This window comes from Falco peregrinus, chromosome 4 (assembly GCF_023634155.1).
Source record: "Falco peregrinus isolate bFalPer1 chromosome 4, bFalPer1.pri, whole genome shotgun sequence".
In the NCBI taxonomy this organism is placed as follows: domain Eukaryota; kingdom Metazoa; phylum Chordata; class Aves; order Falconiformes; family Falconidae; genus Falco; species Falco peregrinus.
This window is the reverse complement of record NC_073724.1, coordinates 45,389,599-45,408,091: the sequence shown is the minus strand read 5'-3', so window position 1 is coordinate 45,408,091 and position 18,493 is coordinate 45,389,599. Positions and strand designations below refer to the sequence as shown.

At 39.7% G+C, this 18,493-nt stretch overlaps 1 protein-coding gene across 1 annotated transcript in view; it reads left to right on the top strand.

Annotated features, from left to right (window-relative positions):
- The window catches only part of SIM2 (SIM bHLH transcription factor 2), a 58,980-nt gene that overhangs the window by 35,480 nt on the left and 5,007 nt on the right, over nt 1-18,493 (top strand). Inside the window, exons 5-10 of the mRNA XM_005229491.2 lie at nt 230-315; nt 2,491-2,690; nt 6,555-6,661; nt 12,212-12,359; nt 14,184-14,352; nt 15,519-15,927. Of these exons, the coding sequence (XP_005229548.1) occupies nt 230-315; nt 2,491-2,690; nt 6,555-6,661; nt 12,212-12,359; nt 14,184-14,352; nt 15,519-15,927 (1,119 nt within the window). The remainder of the gene's footprint in view (nt 1-229; nt 316-2,490; nt 2,691-6,554; nt 6,662-12,211; nt 12,360-14,183; nt 14,353-15,518; nt 15,928-18,493) is intronic.

The window sequence follows — 18,493 nt, the reverse complement described above, 5'->3', positions numbered from 1 at the left end:
CCAGAAATGTGGAGACCTAGTCATGTTGACTTGTCCAACTTTCACAAAGAATCCTAACATGAAGGTGAAATAAATCCTAAGGGCAGAGATTGAGTGGGAAGTAGAATGGCTGGATTCTATTGCTCCCTAAGGCTGAGATGTAAGCACATCTGTTAAACCATGAAAGGCGATGTTATGGACAGTTTTGAAATCTTCAGTAATAAATTAGCAGTGTACTTTATGTTTTCAGAATATGAAATTGAGAGATCATTCTTCCTGAGAATGAAGTGTGTCCTAGCCAAGAGGAATGCAGGATTGACATGCAGTGGCTACAAGGTAATGTATATAAGCTTTTCTCTCCCCATCCCCCTCGCCCAGGCAAGTATTCACAAGTGACAAGTTTATTTCAGTTTTTTACATATGTGTAGCTGAAAGCAAAGACTGTGATGGAAAAAATCAGAACAGATGCAAAAAAATGCCACTGCTGATTGCAGATTCCCTTAGTAATGCAAGTCTAGACTCTCACCGTGAGTTGCAGTTTGCTTTGTTGCACATTCCCACATCCTGATCTTTGTTTCAGACTGGGGAATTGGCTGGAGCACAGCCACAGAGGTGTGAGGAGAGCACACAGCTAGGTCTTATTCCCCTATGGAACTGGAGGCAAGTGAGGCAGGAAGCCATACACAAGAAATTGGAAGTCTTCCCACAGCCTTCTGCCTTGGTGTTACCGTGCTCTGTCTGAGCAGACACTCAGTTGTACGAGCCACTTCTTTGGCTTGACCAGAATTACCTTAACATTAATGAGACTGTAATGTTACCCTAAACAATCATTACTATCAACTCAGGGCTGAATTATACTAAACCACCATGTTTGTTTATAAATCTTACCTTTTGTATTAATTTTCTATTTATTACATGAAATCAGAAGCCACAGCAAATACTGAGATTCTATAATAATACCTGTCATTCAGGTAGTTCTTATTTTCAACTTTACAGTGTGTATTTGCTGCTCTTTGAGCTACATGGTGTAATTCTATCACTTCACATACAGTCTGGTAAAGATTCATTTTGAGTAATTCGAAAACAAAAAGAAAAGCATGCAAGAGAAGCAGAGCTCTTTTAAGGAATGTGTTCAAGGTCCAGACATATATCTGTCTATTTACACTACTATCTACTTGGTTAGACTGATAATTCTGCATTATATGGACCCCTATTTGCTCAGCTGCTTCCCAGCAAAAATAATTCTGTCCCAAAGCTGCAAGTGAAATCAGGTAAAAGAGTAAAGCTTTTAGTGGTGGTATCTCTGTATGGGTTTCTCCCCCACTCCCATTTATGACTGCTAATCAGAGGGATCACCTTCACTCTTCTTTTGGTCACTATTAAAATTTTACACAGTGAAACATTTAAGGATGTATTAATCTAGAGAGATGTTGGCCTAAATTTATTCTCTTTGTACTTGGAGTCAGGAGTTAATTTTGAAAATATCACCTGATTAACTGAAGCACAGGAAGAACTCATGAATCAAATAGTATAGGAATTAGCAGGTTCTGCTGAGAGAAATTAAATAAGTTTTGCTTGCTACTGTTCTTTTGCTAAACATCCTAACCACTTGGTGGTTGGAGAGGAGGCAGGAAGGAAGGTTACACAGGAGGAGCCTGTTTATAGATGACTGTTTAGTAGGTTGTTCAGAAGTACTATATACAATGTAAATTAATTCCTTTCCATTGGACACAATTAAAAGTCAAATACAGAAATTAAGCTGATGGATGTGTAGTATGCCTTCTGTTTGGAGTAGGAAATCAGCAGGAGCACAAATGATTCTCCAGGTTACCATTCCACCCCCCCTTTAGCTGACATTATGGATTTTTACAGTCTAACACTGAAGTTATTGCTTTTTTGATTAGGAATTGCATATGGGGATTCAGGAATCTTGTCTCAGGACCCTGGGCTTGGTCACATGTCAAAACAATGTCATATGAGCTTGGCTGGAGAACTTAATTTTAGTGCATTAGCATATACAGCAGTTAATCTTTATAAATGTGATGCATTAATCTCCACTGGGTTTTTAAAGTGTCTGTTTTTCATCAGAATAAGAACTCATTAAAATATAAATGTTCATATATACCTCTGTGTGTGTGTGAGAGAAGAGTAATTTAAAAACGCAATTTCCAGATTATTTGATTAATGAACAGGAATACTGACTGTATCTACAAGAAATCTATATCAAAGAGAGTTTAAAGTATTAACTAGAAAGCAGTCTAGATAGTCCCCAAAGACCATGTGCTTTAATACTGGATTAATCATGTTGACAGTAAACACAAAAAATGACATTTACTGTGTTTTAACCTCCATTTATAAATTAACAGCACTTTTGAAGCCTTAACATACTACACAGTATTTAATTATTGTAATTGTATAGTGCTTTATAACCTCATTGGAATTGGGCGGTCATCTGAGTTGCAGCCTCTTCCATTGCCATCAGATACTGAGTGTGTTTTCTTCTCCTGCCAGGTGATCCATTGCAGTGGCTATTTGAAGATACGGCAGTATATGCTAGATATGTCTTTGTATGATTCCTGTTACCAAATCGTTGGACTGGTGGCTGTAGGTCAATCTTTACCTCCCAGTGCAATCACTGAGATCAAACTTCACAGTAATATGTTTATGTTCAGAGCAAGTTTGGACTTAAAATTGATATTCCTAGATTCCAGGTAAGCAGCTATTTAATTTCTAGCATAAATGTTTCCAAAGTGTTATCATAAGCTACAGTGTTTCCAAACAGGTGAAGATATCCATGAAAAAATGAAGCAGTCCAAAATAGACTTGGACCAACAAAGACCATGTGGGTATTCAAAGCCCTTCAGGTAGCTGGATAGACCATACTTCATCTTGAATGCCAACATATAAAAGCCTGTACAATTGAACCTATAGTTACCTACAGTTTCAGAGAGTCAGCTAAAGCCTTCTTCTTGTGAGTAGTTGGCAGATGAGCAGAATTACATTTTTACCTCTAATGACATAAATTTTAACACACAAAGCTAGCAAAAGGAATAAGGATGTACCATGATCAATAATAACAGTAACAATAACAACAACAACAACAATCATAATAATAATGATAATAAACAACCCCACAGCTGAAACCCTGAGATCAAATGACTTGCTGGGGTCATCCAGAAAGCTTTTGACAGATTAGTAAGAAAACATAGTCTTCTGCACTTTAGTGTAATAGTCCAACAATGAAATCAACCCTACTAATGGGATTGTTAGAATGAAGATGAATTAATTTGGCTACTACATGAAAACACAGGCTTTTTAAAACGTGTGAAAATGGGTATTGCTGAGGAAAGAAAATGCTGCCTTCGCTCTCAGCTGGTAGAGCTCACATACCAGACAAGAGCACAAAACCAGAACTGGAGGAGTTGTGAAATGATGCATTACTCTCTTTTTGAAACATAGTATCTTTTAGTGTACAATGATACTTTGTACACTGCAGTGCAAGATACCTTGAGGGGAAAAGCCCAATTCCCAGACAATATAACAGATTTGACTATTGACAAGATGATCATTCTTCAGAAATCCCTGCATGTGGAGCAATATGTCACATACACTCTCATTTCCTTGGCATTCTGGATTTGCAAGAAGCAGAAACAATACTCATGTGTAGCAGCGAGAAAGAGCCTTGTACCCAAGACAGCGGCGAAGTTTTGCATGGCAGGTCAACCATGCAAGAACATGCTCCTTCTCCACCTAAGTCAACGAGACGGTGGGCTATCAGCTGCTAAAATACAAAGAACTAGTTGTTTCTGGAATCCTTCTTTTTTCTCTTTTATCTTCCCCCCACCTCCCCCACCCCCCCCTTTACTTAATGTTACAGCTACAAAGCAGCACAAGGGTTTAGCAACATGTCTTTGCGTGTGGAAAAAAGGAAATTATATGCCTAAAAGGAACTGCCTGGAGACATAAGTGTCTTCAAAGGAGACAGTATAACCAGAGGTGTTGACAGGAGCACAGATAGGACCAGTACTGTTGCAGAGTTGTGTTTACCAATGAGCAGATGGGTGTCATCCACATACAGGACAACCAGGGGTAATTAGCATTACCAAAGCCCTTTGCTCTCCCAGCTGAGCAAACCAAATTACATTTGCTCAGAGTAGGGACACATTAGGAATAAGACAAAACCGTTTTCAGGCTTGCTTCTGGTATCCATACAAGGAAAAGTATTGCTAGATCTTTGGAGGTAGCAGTCACAGAAGACAGGCCAGTCTGAAAGCCATAGGAAGGAGCAGTTAAATAAGCCTTTCTAGGTACTTGATACAAAGTGAAACATGCAAGAGTTCATTTATCAAGGTCACCAGAAAAAGGAGGCGGGATCTGTTGGTTCTGACATTCCTGGTGCAGCCTGTGCATTCACTGCCACATGGTTTACAAAGGCTTTAAAGAACTCTAGAGGGCAGAACTGATTATGGGGCAAGCTCTGTTTCCTTCCGTGTGTTGGTCACAGCAAAGAACAAAGTTCAGAGCCCAAGCTCCCTACAGTGGCTTATTGAGGAGTTGGTTTGGTGTCAAGGTTAAGTCAAGCGGCTAAGTTTATTTCCAGATTCAAACTTTTCAAAAGTTTGGGTGTCCTAGTAACTGCTAATGATGGGATTTTGGCCCATGAGAAGACCAGCTTCAAAGTGAGGCTGCATCTGGAGAAAAATTAACATGTGGCTTAGGTTTGGGGCATTTTGCTTGGGTTTGGATTATCTGTTCCTGTACTTTCCAATTAAGTGAGCAGGATGAAACTGCCACCCTTGTTTTAATTGCACTGAAGTCAGAAAGGGCACTGAAACCTGAACAGGATCTTTCACCAGTATTTCACCATGCTGATAGGCTTAAGCGAGAATTTGGGCCTCTAGAATTGTAAACCAGGAGGGACAGTGCACACTGCAGAGGAGAAATGCAGGCATATGTTCACATATCGTCCTGCAGAAAGGGACACACGCTCACTACATGCTGGCAGTCCCTGACTGAGGCAAAGGCATGCAAGATTCTCCCACATGAAGGCATAGCTAGGGGAAATATGGATGTATTTGTACGGTATTTATAATAAATCAGACCATGAAGGCTTTTTTATTGTTGTTTTTCTGATTTCCTTCAGAAAATCCCACCACCTGACACTCTCTCAAGTAGAATGTAAAGTCCCCAGTCTCTGTGGGATCCGCATGATTGCCAAGTTAGGGTATGAGTAAAGAAGATACGTAATAGTTACAAAAGAAAAAAAAAGTAATCAAAGTTTACATTATCTGCAACACTCCCCCCCTCATCCCAACACATGTTGATTGAGACCCCTGTATTAATTTCTGTAGATATGACTGTGTTATTCTCTGATACAGTGTGTCCTCATTAGTGTTGAAGTCCAGACCAGAAGTATCTTCTTGACGTGAATGTCCTGACCACCCCCACTCATTGCACTGCAGTTCATGTCATGAAGAAGCCTTAGGCATGTGAACTGGGTTCCTTCTGGATTAATATAAACTGGAGGACAACCTCCAAAATCATGCCAAAGGCACTCCAGTTGTTAGAAAGCTTTCAGTCCACAGGCCTAGACTAGAGCTAGTCCCAAGTAAAAGTCCTGAAATTAAAACAGGCAGATGCATCTGCTGCTGCAGAAGTAGATCCTCAGCAGTAACAATTTTATTCTACAGACTGCCTGCTAATGGACTGTATTGCTTGTTAAGCTACACATGCCTTTGTATGGTACCCGTGTTCTACCTTTTTAGGTGAAGAAAGCTCAGGACAGCATAAAACACCCCCAGCAACACTAAGTGAACAAGCCACATTATGGCTGGGTTGCACAATGTACTTTAAGGATTTTTGTTCTCCAGCAACTATGCTAAATAAACAAAAGTCCATTTTGAACCATGAAATTTGACTCTTCAGGTCTGACCCAGTGTAGGTCTGACCAGTGTAGTCTGGCTCTTTAACATCTGCAGAGATGCTGCTTTTTCAAGTTTGTTCCATTATTCTACTTCTCATCATGTGAGAATGTTTTTCTGAAGTTTAGCTTCAGCCTTCCTTTTCTTAGCTTGTGATCTTCATAGCTCCTTGACTTTCCCCATTTTTAGCTGCAACAATCTCCTGCTTCTTCTTCTGTCAGGTGTTAGCCTGAATTTATTTATGGACCATGATCACAGCTTCTATGGACTGATACACATGCTACACTTGTATGTTTGCAAAAGCAAATGAAAATGTGTCAGCAGTACACAAGAGTAGTTTTATTGCTTTATGAATGGCTCCTCGACTGGATCTTTGTGCAAAGGATCATGCATGGCAGTGGCAAAAGCCCAAAGTGGAAATAAGTAACAGAACTCTTTTTCCTGCCTGCGTGTAAGGCTGGCCAAGGAATGGCTGCACCTTGCTTCAGCTGGGTTGAGAGGGTTTATTTTCTTATAAAGATGAGGTTTCTGCTTCCAAAACTAACATTTTGTTCTGCAGTTTTTAGAGGCACCTGATTTGTTGGCACAAATGTTACGTTAATGAAACTGAATATTCCTAGAGATTCTGCGTATTATAGAATCTTCCTTTTCCAGGGTGACTGAATTGACTGGATATGAGCCCCAAGATCTCATAGAAAAAACCCTCTACCACCATGTTCATGGCTGTGATGTGTTCCATTTACGATATGCTCATCATCTGTGTAAGTAAAAAGAAAGCTAGAATGAAATTTATTAAGTAGAGTGAGAAGTTTTGCAGACAACAAGTCCTATGCTGGAAAATAGAGAAAGCTTTCAAAATCTTGACAAGATAGATTTTTCAAAAGTGCTTGGCTATCAGTTAAGGAAACCGGTAGTTCTGCTAATAAGCTAGATACTCAATATGCTGTGCTTCTGAAAAAAACCATGCCTGGCCACTTTCATCTTTCTGCTTAAAGCACCTAGGCTCTTTTGAAAATTGGGACTTGATTCTGGGCCGTGAACTCCTGAAAGGAGAAAAGCAAAAGAGTGAGTGAGTCAGAGGGAAAATCTGAACTTTACTAGCCTCTGTTGTTAAGAGAAACGTTATGCAACAGCTCTCAATTCCTCTGAAATATGTTAATCATAATCATCCCATGTTTGAAGTGAATGCAAACCCAAAAAATCTTTAGATGAATGTTCATTAATAGCATGTGGATGAGGTTTGGAGAATGGAGTGTCAGGAAAAAAATATTATACATCTAATAATTCCCCATCTTCCAAAGGAGACACTAATCATATCTTCAGACATCTGGATCTGGGAAGCAGTTCATTCAGTAGCACATTAATTTGAGAAGCAAATTGAAGGAATAGTTGAACTCTGGATTTGGCACACTGTGCTGCAGCCCATATGACGCAAAGATGACATCCAAAAATCAATGTCAGTGAATTTTTTTCCAGATTGCTCCTGTACGCTGAAAGCAGCCAGAGTAAAATCCTTCTTTCAGGCTTGCTGAAGGAGAAAGCAGTCAGTTCTTCACCTTACTATGTGCTATGCATAAGGATCTGGACTATAAAGGAGGTTGTAACTGTATTTCTTAAGTCAGTGCTGAAACTCCAAGTGCTGAGTTCTGTTGATGGCAGTGAGTGTTACACCTGGAAAGCAGAATGTGATCTTTGCAGTGAGTTCATATTTACCAAAACACTGTTGAATATTCTGGGCCATTGCAAACTAAAAACTAGAATGACCAGGATACATGGTAATGTCCTGTTGGGGGCATCCTCTTTGTAGTGTTAATGTCTGCATTTGGATTTGACTTTTGACCTGTACAAAATATCACTCACTATTTTCACAAGACTATTTGAAATACCTATGTCAACCAGTATAGAGATGATGCCGTTATAGCCACAATCATCTCTGAAAAACAGTTCTCTGTTTTAGAGCAGAGTGATAGATAATTCTGTGCGTGTGGTAAAAGACTTGTACTTTGGCTGCTGATTTGATCTATGTATGACTGGAATTTTAGATAAAGAGACAAAAAAACCCCTCAACCAAACAGAATAATTAAAAGCAGTTCTCTAGATACTGTATCTGAATCACAAAGGTAACGTAAAATTTAAAAACAGAATAAAAATGCAAGACATATGCATAGAAATTAATGAAAGCGTCAAAGCCAATGAATGCCAAGAAGCAAAAAATAATGGCTAATGCTTGGGCAACAGTGGGAACAGTGCAGAATCATGGTTAGAATACCAAGTAATAGGAATTACTAAAACAGATGTAAAGTGTGCAAACTTCCTCTGGGGAGCACTGTTATAACTCCCCCACCATCCATCAGTAAATGTCTTAGGAACATGAACAGTAAAAGGCTGGCAAGTTTGACGTACCATTCTATAAAGCAATCTAATGATTAAGTGTCATCTGATGAAGAAATCTGGAGAGAAACATCTTACACCCAATAAGGGTATTAAGAAAAAAAAAAAAAAAGAAAAAAAAGGCACCCTAACCTAGGGTAACAAATTGCTTTTTCAAAGAGGAAAAAAATAAAATCCCAAACTGAAGACCTAAAGGAACTGAACTTTAAGTTAGGCAGCAGAGAGAACAAAACAAAGGAAACAGTGAGGAGAACAAGTTAGAAGTGCTATAACAAGAACACCGGACTGAGGAAAACATAGAAGTGAATATCTGCCTAAGGTGTGCTGGCAGCCAAGTGTTTCCTGTTTTAAATATTTGATTAGCTTCCAGCTATATGAAAAAACTACTTGCATTTGAACTAGTTTTATTTATTTCTATAGCACCATCGATATACATTGTGTTCTGCAGCTGGGAAAATGCGGCCACACATATAGTGAGTCCCTGCCTAAGGATCTTGCATTCTAAAAGACAGGATAGAGAAGCTGCTCCAATACAGACAAAATATTCCTTTGTTCCAGTATATGCAAAATATTTTTCTGGCCTCAGAGAAATCACTTCATTTGCACCATCCTTTCTCTGTGAGGAGGACTTTGTGCATCCCACATGTTGTAACGTCATTGCTTTTCCCACATAAACTCTTACAAAAGCCACATCTCTATGCCTTGGCAAGGCAAGCCCTGGGCCCAGCTGATGTCATCACCAAACAGTTTTGCTGCTTCCTGGAAGTCAACCTATGTATTTATAGAATCTATCCTATAGCAGAGCACAGTTTACACTCTGTCTGCAGCACTGAGTCTACTTTTGCTCCCCCAGCAATTAAACCTTCTGTCAGAGCTGCACTAGGCTTTAAGAGGGCAAAAGAACTGTCGAATTTGCTAGGGCACGGTCCATTGACCGTGCTGCTGGAGGGCTGGACCGATGACACACTGGGTTATGTGCGCCAGGGAAGCTAAACCAATAACCACTGTGAGTGAGGAACCAAGAGGTCCATTTCACTTAGTGGTACCCTTAAGTGCAGGCTAGGAACTCCCAGCCACATGCCTGTGAGCCTGCTGGAACCTTTTAAAATAGCCATCTATGACAGACCAGAAGGACCAGCCCAGCCAGCCCAGTGCCTTTTTCAGATTGCCTGCTAAACCAGGAGGGAACCACAACGGCGGAACACCCAGTTACAAATGGCACATCCAAGAGCCAAGGCTAAAGCCACTGAATCCTCCCGGTTTGATTGCAGCAGAGGCCACCAAGAAGCCTGAGCCTGCACAGATTGTCTTGGTAGTGGATTTACCTCACTCCCATTTCTGAGGTTTCCCAATCAGCATCAAACAGGGTAATTTAACACAGAGCCAAAAGGAAATTGACCTCATTTACTGTATCGCAGCTACTATCCCCTAGCCAAGGTCAGACTTTCCTCAGATTGCTAAAAATGCAGGAGACATGGAGTCCTCCCCCATCCCAGGAGAAATATTGGTTTATCCATATAATTAGGAAGAAAAGCTGAAAACTGTAGTCATCAGTGGTTTTCACATCTTTTAAAGTACTGCCTTAACTGGAGAGCTAAAACAGGGATTTCGAAAAAATTGGTGAGAGAGAGAGAGAAAGTCAAAGCTAGTCCCAAAGCACACAGAAGAACTTTGTTATAGCTAGCAATCCATCACAGCACTGATTTCTATTTTGGAAGACTGAGTAGCAAGGCATTTTGGATTAAAGGAAAACCTGACCATTAAACTAGCACGAAGTCTTAGTTATGAAAAGCCTAGACCACTTTATGAAAAATATCTGTTAGCTATCTAGGCCACAATGTAAGCATCATTTCCCAGAACTGGACCATTTGGATTATAGAACAACAAGAAATATAGTGATTCCATGGCATATAGCTGCCATTATTACAAATATTTTTAGAACAGGCTTATTTGGCATTGTTACACGGAATCTTTGAGTAGCAACTGCAAGACCTTTACCTTGGAGTGATACACAGCACATAAAGAGTACACATGCCTTTATATTTTGTAGGTGTGTTTACATACTTACACACATATTCCTCATGTTTTTCTTAAATATCTGTACATATGCACACATCTACCCTATAGAGTATTCCATTTAGAAATGCTGGCATGAAAAAGGACACCAGCAAGAACGAGGCAAAAAGCTATCAAGAGAGACTTCAAACTCTAAATAGTAGTGGCTTGATGTCAGCGAGGATGGGTTTTTGAATGTCTTGCAAGATGCTGGTTTTTATCTTGTTGCTTTCTGAACAAATGGATACCATATCCTGTAATGGAGGGAGGACTGACACTTCCAGAAAGATCTGTCTATAGCCATTTTGTAAGAGCCTGATTTTCTTAGGGAGTTTAAATGGATTTGAAGAAAAGTTTAAGTATGTTGTGATGTGCCCAGATGGACAGGAGAGTAAGCAGCCCAGAGGGTTGATCTATATGTTACAGACTTAGAAGACCTTTCAGCAAGAACAAGAACTCTTGTTCTTCTATTTGTCAGTCTTGCATTGGGCAATTCATATTATTCACATTATTGTGGTCTCTGATTACTATTGAAATTACAAACCACTACTCGCCCAAATAACAACTGAACAAAAAAAAAAGTCAACCACAGTGATGACTGATAGCCATATAGTTAATTACCAAACAGTGAAAAATCCCCCAAAGATCATGCACTCTTTAGTTCCCAACTTAATATTGGATGCCCTCCCTGTGAGAAAAATCTTCTATGAACACTAATTATAAGGCCATATATTTTCAGTTCAAGTGTTCGTTTGCTCTACTAGAGTTGGCTGAAAGAGAAAGCTGTTGTTCTATTTCCTTATTATGTATCTGCTTCTGCACCAAGCATGTACAATGGGAGAACAAAATTACAGTGTGCTTTGCTACTAAGTTGTCTAGTACAAGCCCTACATTTGCAAGCAGCAATTCCATTTCTTAATCATGTATTATATAAAGGAATTGCTGCTATTTATCACTTTTTTTGGGCATCATTTATGTAGCAAGCTCAGCAGCTTATTTCCTAATTTAAAATGAATAACTGATTGTATAGAAAAGTAAGACTATCGAGTTTCCTAGAGGAATGCTCCAGGGTCACACAGGAGAAGAACCACCTTTGAAGGCTGAGCGTTAGCTTCTAGTGAATCATTAGACAAATGCCTGGCACTGAAACAGGAATATTTGTGGCTAGGTTAAATATTTAGAGACGCTGCACAATTCCTATTGTAGCATAGCCTTGTGCCAAAACATCTTTGTTCACAGAAAATCCAAACCGGTGTATAGAGGATTACGTTTCTAGTGAAAACTATCAGATAACTAGTCCACCTCTCTGTCCTTGTCTTTATTTGTGTGCTTAAGAACCAAATAGCATTTGAATTTTACCCTTTTACATCAACCTTTAAAATGTAGAGCTTACAGAGGAAAAAGCATCATAGCATGAAATACATTGCAAAATACACAATAATCTATCAAGCTATGATTGACAAAAGTGCTTCCAAATGTGCTGGAAAAAATTCAAGCTAGTTGCATCTGCTTCAAAATATTTTTTCTGTCTTGAACCTTTCTTTTGCAGTTAGAAGATCAGAAACAGTAATTGTTTTTGCAGAATGTAAGCATAAGAAAGAAGGGTGAACTGGAAAAGAAGGAAGACAAACCTTAATAGTTTGCAATGTACTATTTGTAAACAATAATGTGACCTTGTGAAACTATGTAAAGGGCAGGACAGCCACCTTTATAAGGGGGTTGTTTAAAGTTTGGTGGGAAGAAGAGGAAGTTTAAGGGAGGGGAAGGAGGGAGAAAAGTCCCTGCCTTGCAAATACATCTCTCCAGGAAGCGATCACAAGTCCAAGCAATGTGAAATGCTTTTTTTTTTTTTATCATATTCACAGTGCTGGTGAAAGGCCAAGTCACAACCAAGTACTATCGACTACTGTCCAAGCATGGAGGCTGGGTTTGGGTACAGAGCTATGCTACTATTGTGCATAACAGCCGTTCATCACGGCCTCACTGCATAGTGAGTGTCAATTATGTCCTTACGTAAGTCAAAATACTTTGTACCATTATGTGTTATCAGTAATTGATTCATTACTAATTAAATCCTTGAGTTTGTTTTACTTGTGCCTTCCAGTATCATTCTGTGCTTGCATGTTACAGCCACTTTTCTCTCATATCCTCCCTCCTGAGCTGAAAAGAACTAGTATTACTGATGGTTGCCTTGTATGCCATATGCTTGAATGTAATTACACTGGTAGCCATTTGCGTTAGGCCTGGACCCCAGTTCTGTAATTAGCAGCAGAACTGCACTGGGCCTGTCCAGTGAAAACTACTGCTACCCAGCAGAGGTCACAGCGTCATTTTGGGAGACAGAGACACGGTAGGAAGCACTCCACCTTTGAGGGACAGGTGAATCACCAAGGATTCCCTCACTTGCCTTGGGCTGCACAGTTACTCAGGGCAAAACTACATTCTTACAATGGCAAGTAGCTCCCACTGAGCTGCAGAACATACAGCAGTTTGGATCTGCAGTTTATGAATTCTAGTTCAAGTCATGAAGGCGTTACAAAATTCCGATCTTCATATAAACCTGAGACAGCAATCTATAATGAATAAGAGGGATAAGTAATAGTGAAACATGTGACTGAAGAGATAATAGGGGAGGGGGTGTGCCCGCTCCCTTTTGTTGAATAGTGCAAAAAAGCAGGGAACTATACACTCTTTTCTTTTGTCTAGATGGGTCCATTTCAAATCTGGATTGAAAGTAAGATGTGTTTGCATGATGTGTGGTAGGATCATGTGTGTTTGCATATTACAATGTTATCACTGATACCTGACTTAGGGATCTAAACTGTGTGAGCTGAGGAACCACAGAGTGTTCCCTTAAGCTACTTGAAGCAGGCACTGACCCCTAGATACACTGGCTAATGCTGCCCTCGTTCCTGTACAGATTTAAGAGCCAGCAGCATGAAGGAAAGACTCAGTCCTGCAATCTGGTTGAGTATCATGAGTTGGGGCAAGTGATTTGAGTAAAAAGAAGGACACCGTGCCAGGGATGTAACAGCATATTCTCAACTTGAATTTACTTCCAGGTTATTCATCATCAAAAAGTGATAGAAATGAGTTCTAGATAGAAATTGAGAGAGAAATAGTTTTTTTCTAGTTATCCTTTAAAAAATATGTTCCACTGTTGCTACTGACAAAACCAGAGGAAAATGTTCAACCATCAGAACGTTATCAATTAATTGTTTCAAAATATGATCCACAGTGTGTTCTTGATTTGGTTTTTAACTTCTTTTGTATAAAGATCTGCCCTGTCTGTGGAGCAAATAAAACTGAACAGAACAGAGGAGAAATGAAAGTCTAGAGACTGTCATAAAAACAACATTGCAGCTCATGTGCTCTAGTTAAAAGCACATCGTGCTGACAGGAGAGGAACATTGCTCCTTTTCCTTTCCTTAGGGCTAATTGTGAGAGCCAGGGCAGAGACCAATTCCTGATTGAGGAGGAGACAGATGAATTGATCGGTGCCTTTCTGTCAGCTGACATGGATACGATTCTGAACTGCAGGGTGCCACAGAAGGCTAAGAAGTTCGCACAGTTTAGGTTCAGAGAGTGGGGACACTTCGTACAAAGATGTTAACACAGTTCCCAGTGGAACATATGTGAAAGACTTGAGTGGGGACTGGGTCAGATCATAAGATTCACTGCCTGCTGACATCCCCAGACTTGCACTACAGACTCAGTGAAAATCTTGGAAGAATGAAAATGAAAACACTGTCAAAGCTAACATGTATTTTCAAAGGAGCTATTTTGTGTTTGTGTGGTATGTTTGAGTATGTATTTTATCGGACTTTTCTTTTGCAGAGATATTGAGTATAAGGAACTTCAGTTGTCACTGGACCAGGTTACTATTTCTAAGTCACAGTTTTCATGCAGAAACTCAGTATCTACCTCGCAGGAAACAAGGAAAATAGTAAAACCCAAAAGTAATAAAATGAAGGCAAAACTCAGAACAACGCCTTACCCACAACAGGTAACTTTTTCAGCAGTATTTACTTACCAATTGTTGTCATAGAGTGCTTGGGACAGGACAGAGATCATCCAGAACTGAACTTACTGTAAAACTGACTATAGTACGCTCTGCCGCAGGAGCTCCCTTGTTAGGCTGGAATGCAATTAGACCCTTTTGTTCTTGAGGTGGACAGCACAAGTAGTACAAACCAACTCTGGCGAGTGATGCAAACACAAAACCTTTTGGATATGGAGTATGTAAAGTACTTAACAAACAACATGCTTTCTTGGTAAAAAGAATAAAAACATGTACTAAGAATAGCTGTGTTGTGAAAATTTGGGCTGGTTTAGAATGCACCTCATTCACTGTTGATATGCAGAGTTCTTAATGTCACATAGGTATTAGCAGTTTCCTTATGCTGGAAAATGCATCACAAGAATGAATCCTAGCTGACAGAGCACTGGAGTGGGATTTGGAGTATCTCTCACTATCACTGGGTGAGCTAAAACCAGATGTGAAAGGAAACAATGGAGCTTGTCTATAAAACTGGGCTGGTGAGACCAACACCCACAATGACACATTCTGAGACTATTGCTGGAAGGGGCTACTGTTACCTTCAAACAGCACTGACTGCATCTAGCACATACACTGCATTCGGGACAGTGAGAGCCCAAAAAGGATTTGGAGTCTGGAGAAGAGGGTGGGAGAGAGTGGGAAGAGAAAATCATTGCGATAGGTCATGCAAAGGACAGATTTTGTCTTCTTGCCATTCTAAAGCTCGACATGCCAACATATACAAAATCATATTCATGGTCTGCTACCCCATTTATCAGTGAATTCCAGTGCTTTGCAACGAACATCTGCCCTCAGGTATTTAAAACTGCCTACACTTACTAGCTAAAATCAAACTGGAAAAATTATGAAATAAACCCTTAATATTAGGATGACAAAATAGTTTTCTGTTCCCATGTTAAGTGAAGGTAAAGTTATCATGAAGACAAGGAACTTTAAATGCGCTGGTATGCCAGTCCCTTTAGCCAGTGAGATCACAGTTCAAGGAGGCCCAGCTCTGGGTGCCTGTATGATATGTTATGTGGTTTCATATAAAAGTTAGTCATTTAACTCTCTTCCCTTCCTTTTTTTTTTTTTTAATTTCTTTTTATTTTATTTTATTTTATTTCCCCCAGCAATACAGCTCATTCCAAACAGACAAACTGGAATGCAGCCAGGTGGGAAACTGGCGATCCAGCCCTGCAGTGAATGCTGCCACCATTCAAGAACAAAACTTCCATTCAGAAAACAGTGAACTTTTATATGCCCCGTCATATAGCTTGCCTTTCTCTTACCATTATGGACACTTCCCTGTAGATTCTCATGTCTTCAGTAGCAAAAAGCAAATGCTGCCTTCAAAGTTTGGGCAGTCTCAAGGAGCACCTTGTGAAGTTGCTCGATTTTTCTTGAGTACGCTGCAGACAAATGGAGAATGCCAGTGGCATTACGCCAACTCCTTGGTACCCAACAGCCAGTCACCATCCAAAAATCTTCCTGAGCAGCCAGTGAATATCCTTCGACACAATCTTGCACAGAGTTATGAAGGTGGGTGTCACTGTAGAAAAAGAAAAAAAGAAAAGCAAAGCTGTGGGGTGTCTGGGGAAGATTTGTAATTGCAGTTTGAAAACAGGAATTACAAGGTATTTAGGAAATACAAAAAATCAGGAACAGTGAAGTGTAACAACCACTATGTTTATAGTATTCACATGTTCATCTCTCTTCCCATTACCATTAGCACTTGATTAGGAATATTATTAAAGCATTACTTGCAAAATTTTTTTCATGAGAATCACTTTTAGAACAGGGCAGAGATACTGTCTCCTTCGATACTGGCACAACCTACCCTCATATTTTGCAGTATATCAGAGTTATTTAGGGGAATTGCTCAGGTAAGTCATTGCTGAAGTCAGAAAGAAACAACTGTACTTCAGCTCGCATACAGCAATTAAAATAAACGTGATCTATTTCCATAAAAATTGAAGGTTGTCCTTTCTGAGTAAGAAGCCATTCTGAATGTCTTTACCTTACAGCTATTACAGTGAATGAGTAAATGAAATGCACTGTCTCCTGCTTTATTCAAAAATGTCTTCTGTGCTTCTCCCCAGTCAGCTGCATTATCTCTCTACACAGATGCTCAGCTCAAATGCTTTGAAGGAAGCACTGAAGACATTGACTTCTTTGAGGTGGCAACCTATAGGAAACAGCCTTGCAAAGCTATAAAGTAACTAAATGCAAACAAGCTCAAGATACACTCTTATCCTTAGATCTTATATATGTTTACATCTATCTGCATACATCATTTTGGTTAGTTAAAATCAGTGATGAGGACTGACTGGTTGACATATTACGGTTATAAATTACGTTGACATTATACGGTTATAAAGTTATATGGAAACACTTCTAGCTTCATTGAGGATGGGACAGAGGAAACAGTAGTGGAAATTTAAAATAAAAAATCTGGAAAAGATAGGCTCAGGGTTATTGAGTACCAGAAACTAAGCATTTATTCATGTAGGGACATGAAATTAGATATCCTAGATCTGAAGGGAATATCTGCAGATGTTAAAAGCTGAGCTTGCTACATCAGACAGAAGATAGTATCAGACGTTGAACGTGTCTCCAACAGAGCAGCAAGTAAGTTCTTCCCAGGATTTTGTCCTTCACAGGACCATTTGACCTGACCTAGCTGACTGTAGCATTTTATTTTGCTGTTCTGTGTTTAGGTTGAATATGAACAAGACTGAAGCTCTTCTTACAGCCCAGTGCAGGTTAAATGCTTTTTCTGAGCTCATGCTCCTCTGATGTGCTGGCTTCCTTTTGTCGCTGTTGTGGGCAGGGCTGAAAAGGAGTAGCTTTAGACCAAAAATAGGAAATGGTTTTGTCCTTTCTAAAGATGTTGCATTTTAGTGGAAAAGGAAAAAAAGCTACATCTTTTGAGGATGAGTATAAAGACTGAAGTAAATCCTGCAGAACCCAGTAAGTCTGAAGGAACAAAGCTATTCTAGGTGTACAGAAGTCAGCCCAGCTTTTCTTCTCTGCTTACAGACTAACAGACGCTATGAGACTGACTGAGAAAGTACATCCATCCCTTCCTGGTCAGAGGGTGCCCTCAGAACACTGAGAATGGATGTGGAAAGAACAGCCTGTTCAGAGAACAGTCTGTAAAATTGATTGTGGCCATAACATTTGCCAGAAAAGCCTAGCGACCATAGCAGCAGACAAGCAATTTACCATCAGTCGGTTGATATAGGCAGATAACTCCTAGTAAATATATTAAGTCAGAAGGATTCCATAGCAATAGTGTTAAATATGTTAGGGTAAAAAAAAGTCCCAACAAAAACCTGCAAGCAACTGTTGGTATTTTTCAATTTCCTCATGAACAGGAAAATGGAACTGTGATACCAGTGATTCTTTATTCTTGTTCTACCTCAGATATTGTTGCTTACATCAGAATATGTGGGTTCTCTTTTGAGCACAGATGTATTTAACGGATGTTTAGCTACTGGGCATTTGATGAAAACTGACTTGGTATAATTAATTGCCTGCAAAAGCACTTAACAATTTTACTGTTCAGGAAGGAAAAAAGAATATGGTCAAACTCAGGCCTGGTCAGAGGTCATTGCGTGAGTTCACACTCAAGTGTTATAAGAGGGGAAAGAAAAATGGAGCCTCTGCTGCAAAGAGGATTTATATCTAATTGTTTCAGAGTTTGATTCCTCCTGAGGTAGAATTAGCCTTGTCATACTTCTGTTGAGGCTGGTGGCAGAAGAGAAATTTGAACCTTTGGAAGTGACTTTTTACTTTGAATTGAAAGGGGCATCTGATCTTTCTTACATTGTCAACTGCTGCTTTTTCTAGCGGTTCATTGAAAAACTGACAGCCAGTAAGCTTCAAAGGAGAGAGGATCTGCTTAGTGTCATTATCTTCAATCCAAAGACAATGCCAAATATGACATCTGGCAACCGGATTGGATGCAAGGGCTATTCCACATCACATCCATAGCAGCATCTGCCAAAAATGCCGTAGGCCAGAGACATTTTTCTCTATGGAAAATAGCTTCTTTTGGAGAGATCAGAGATTTTAAGATGATCATGCCAAGCCATCAAAGCTC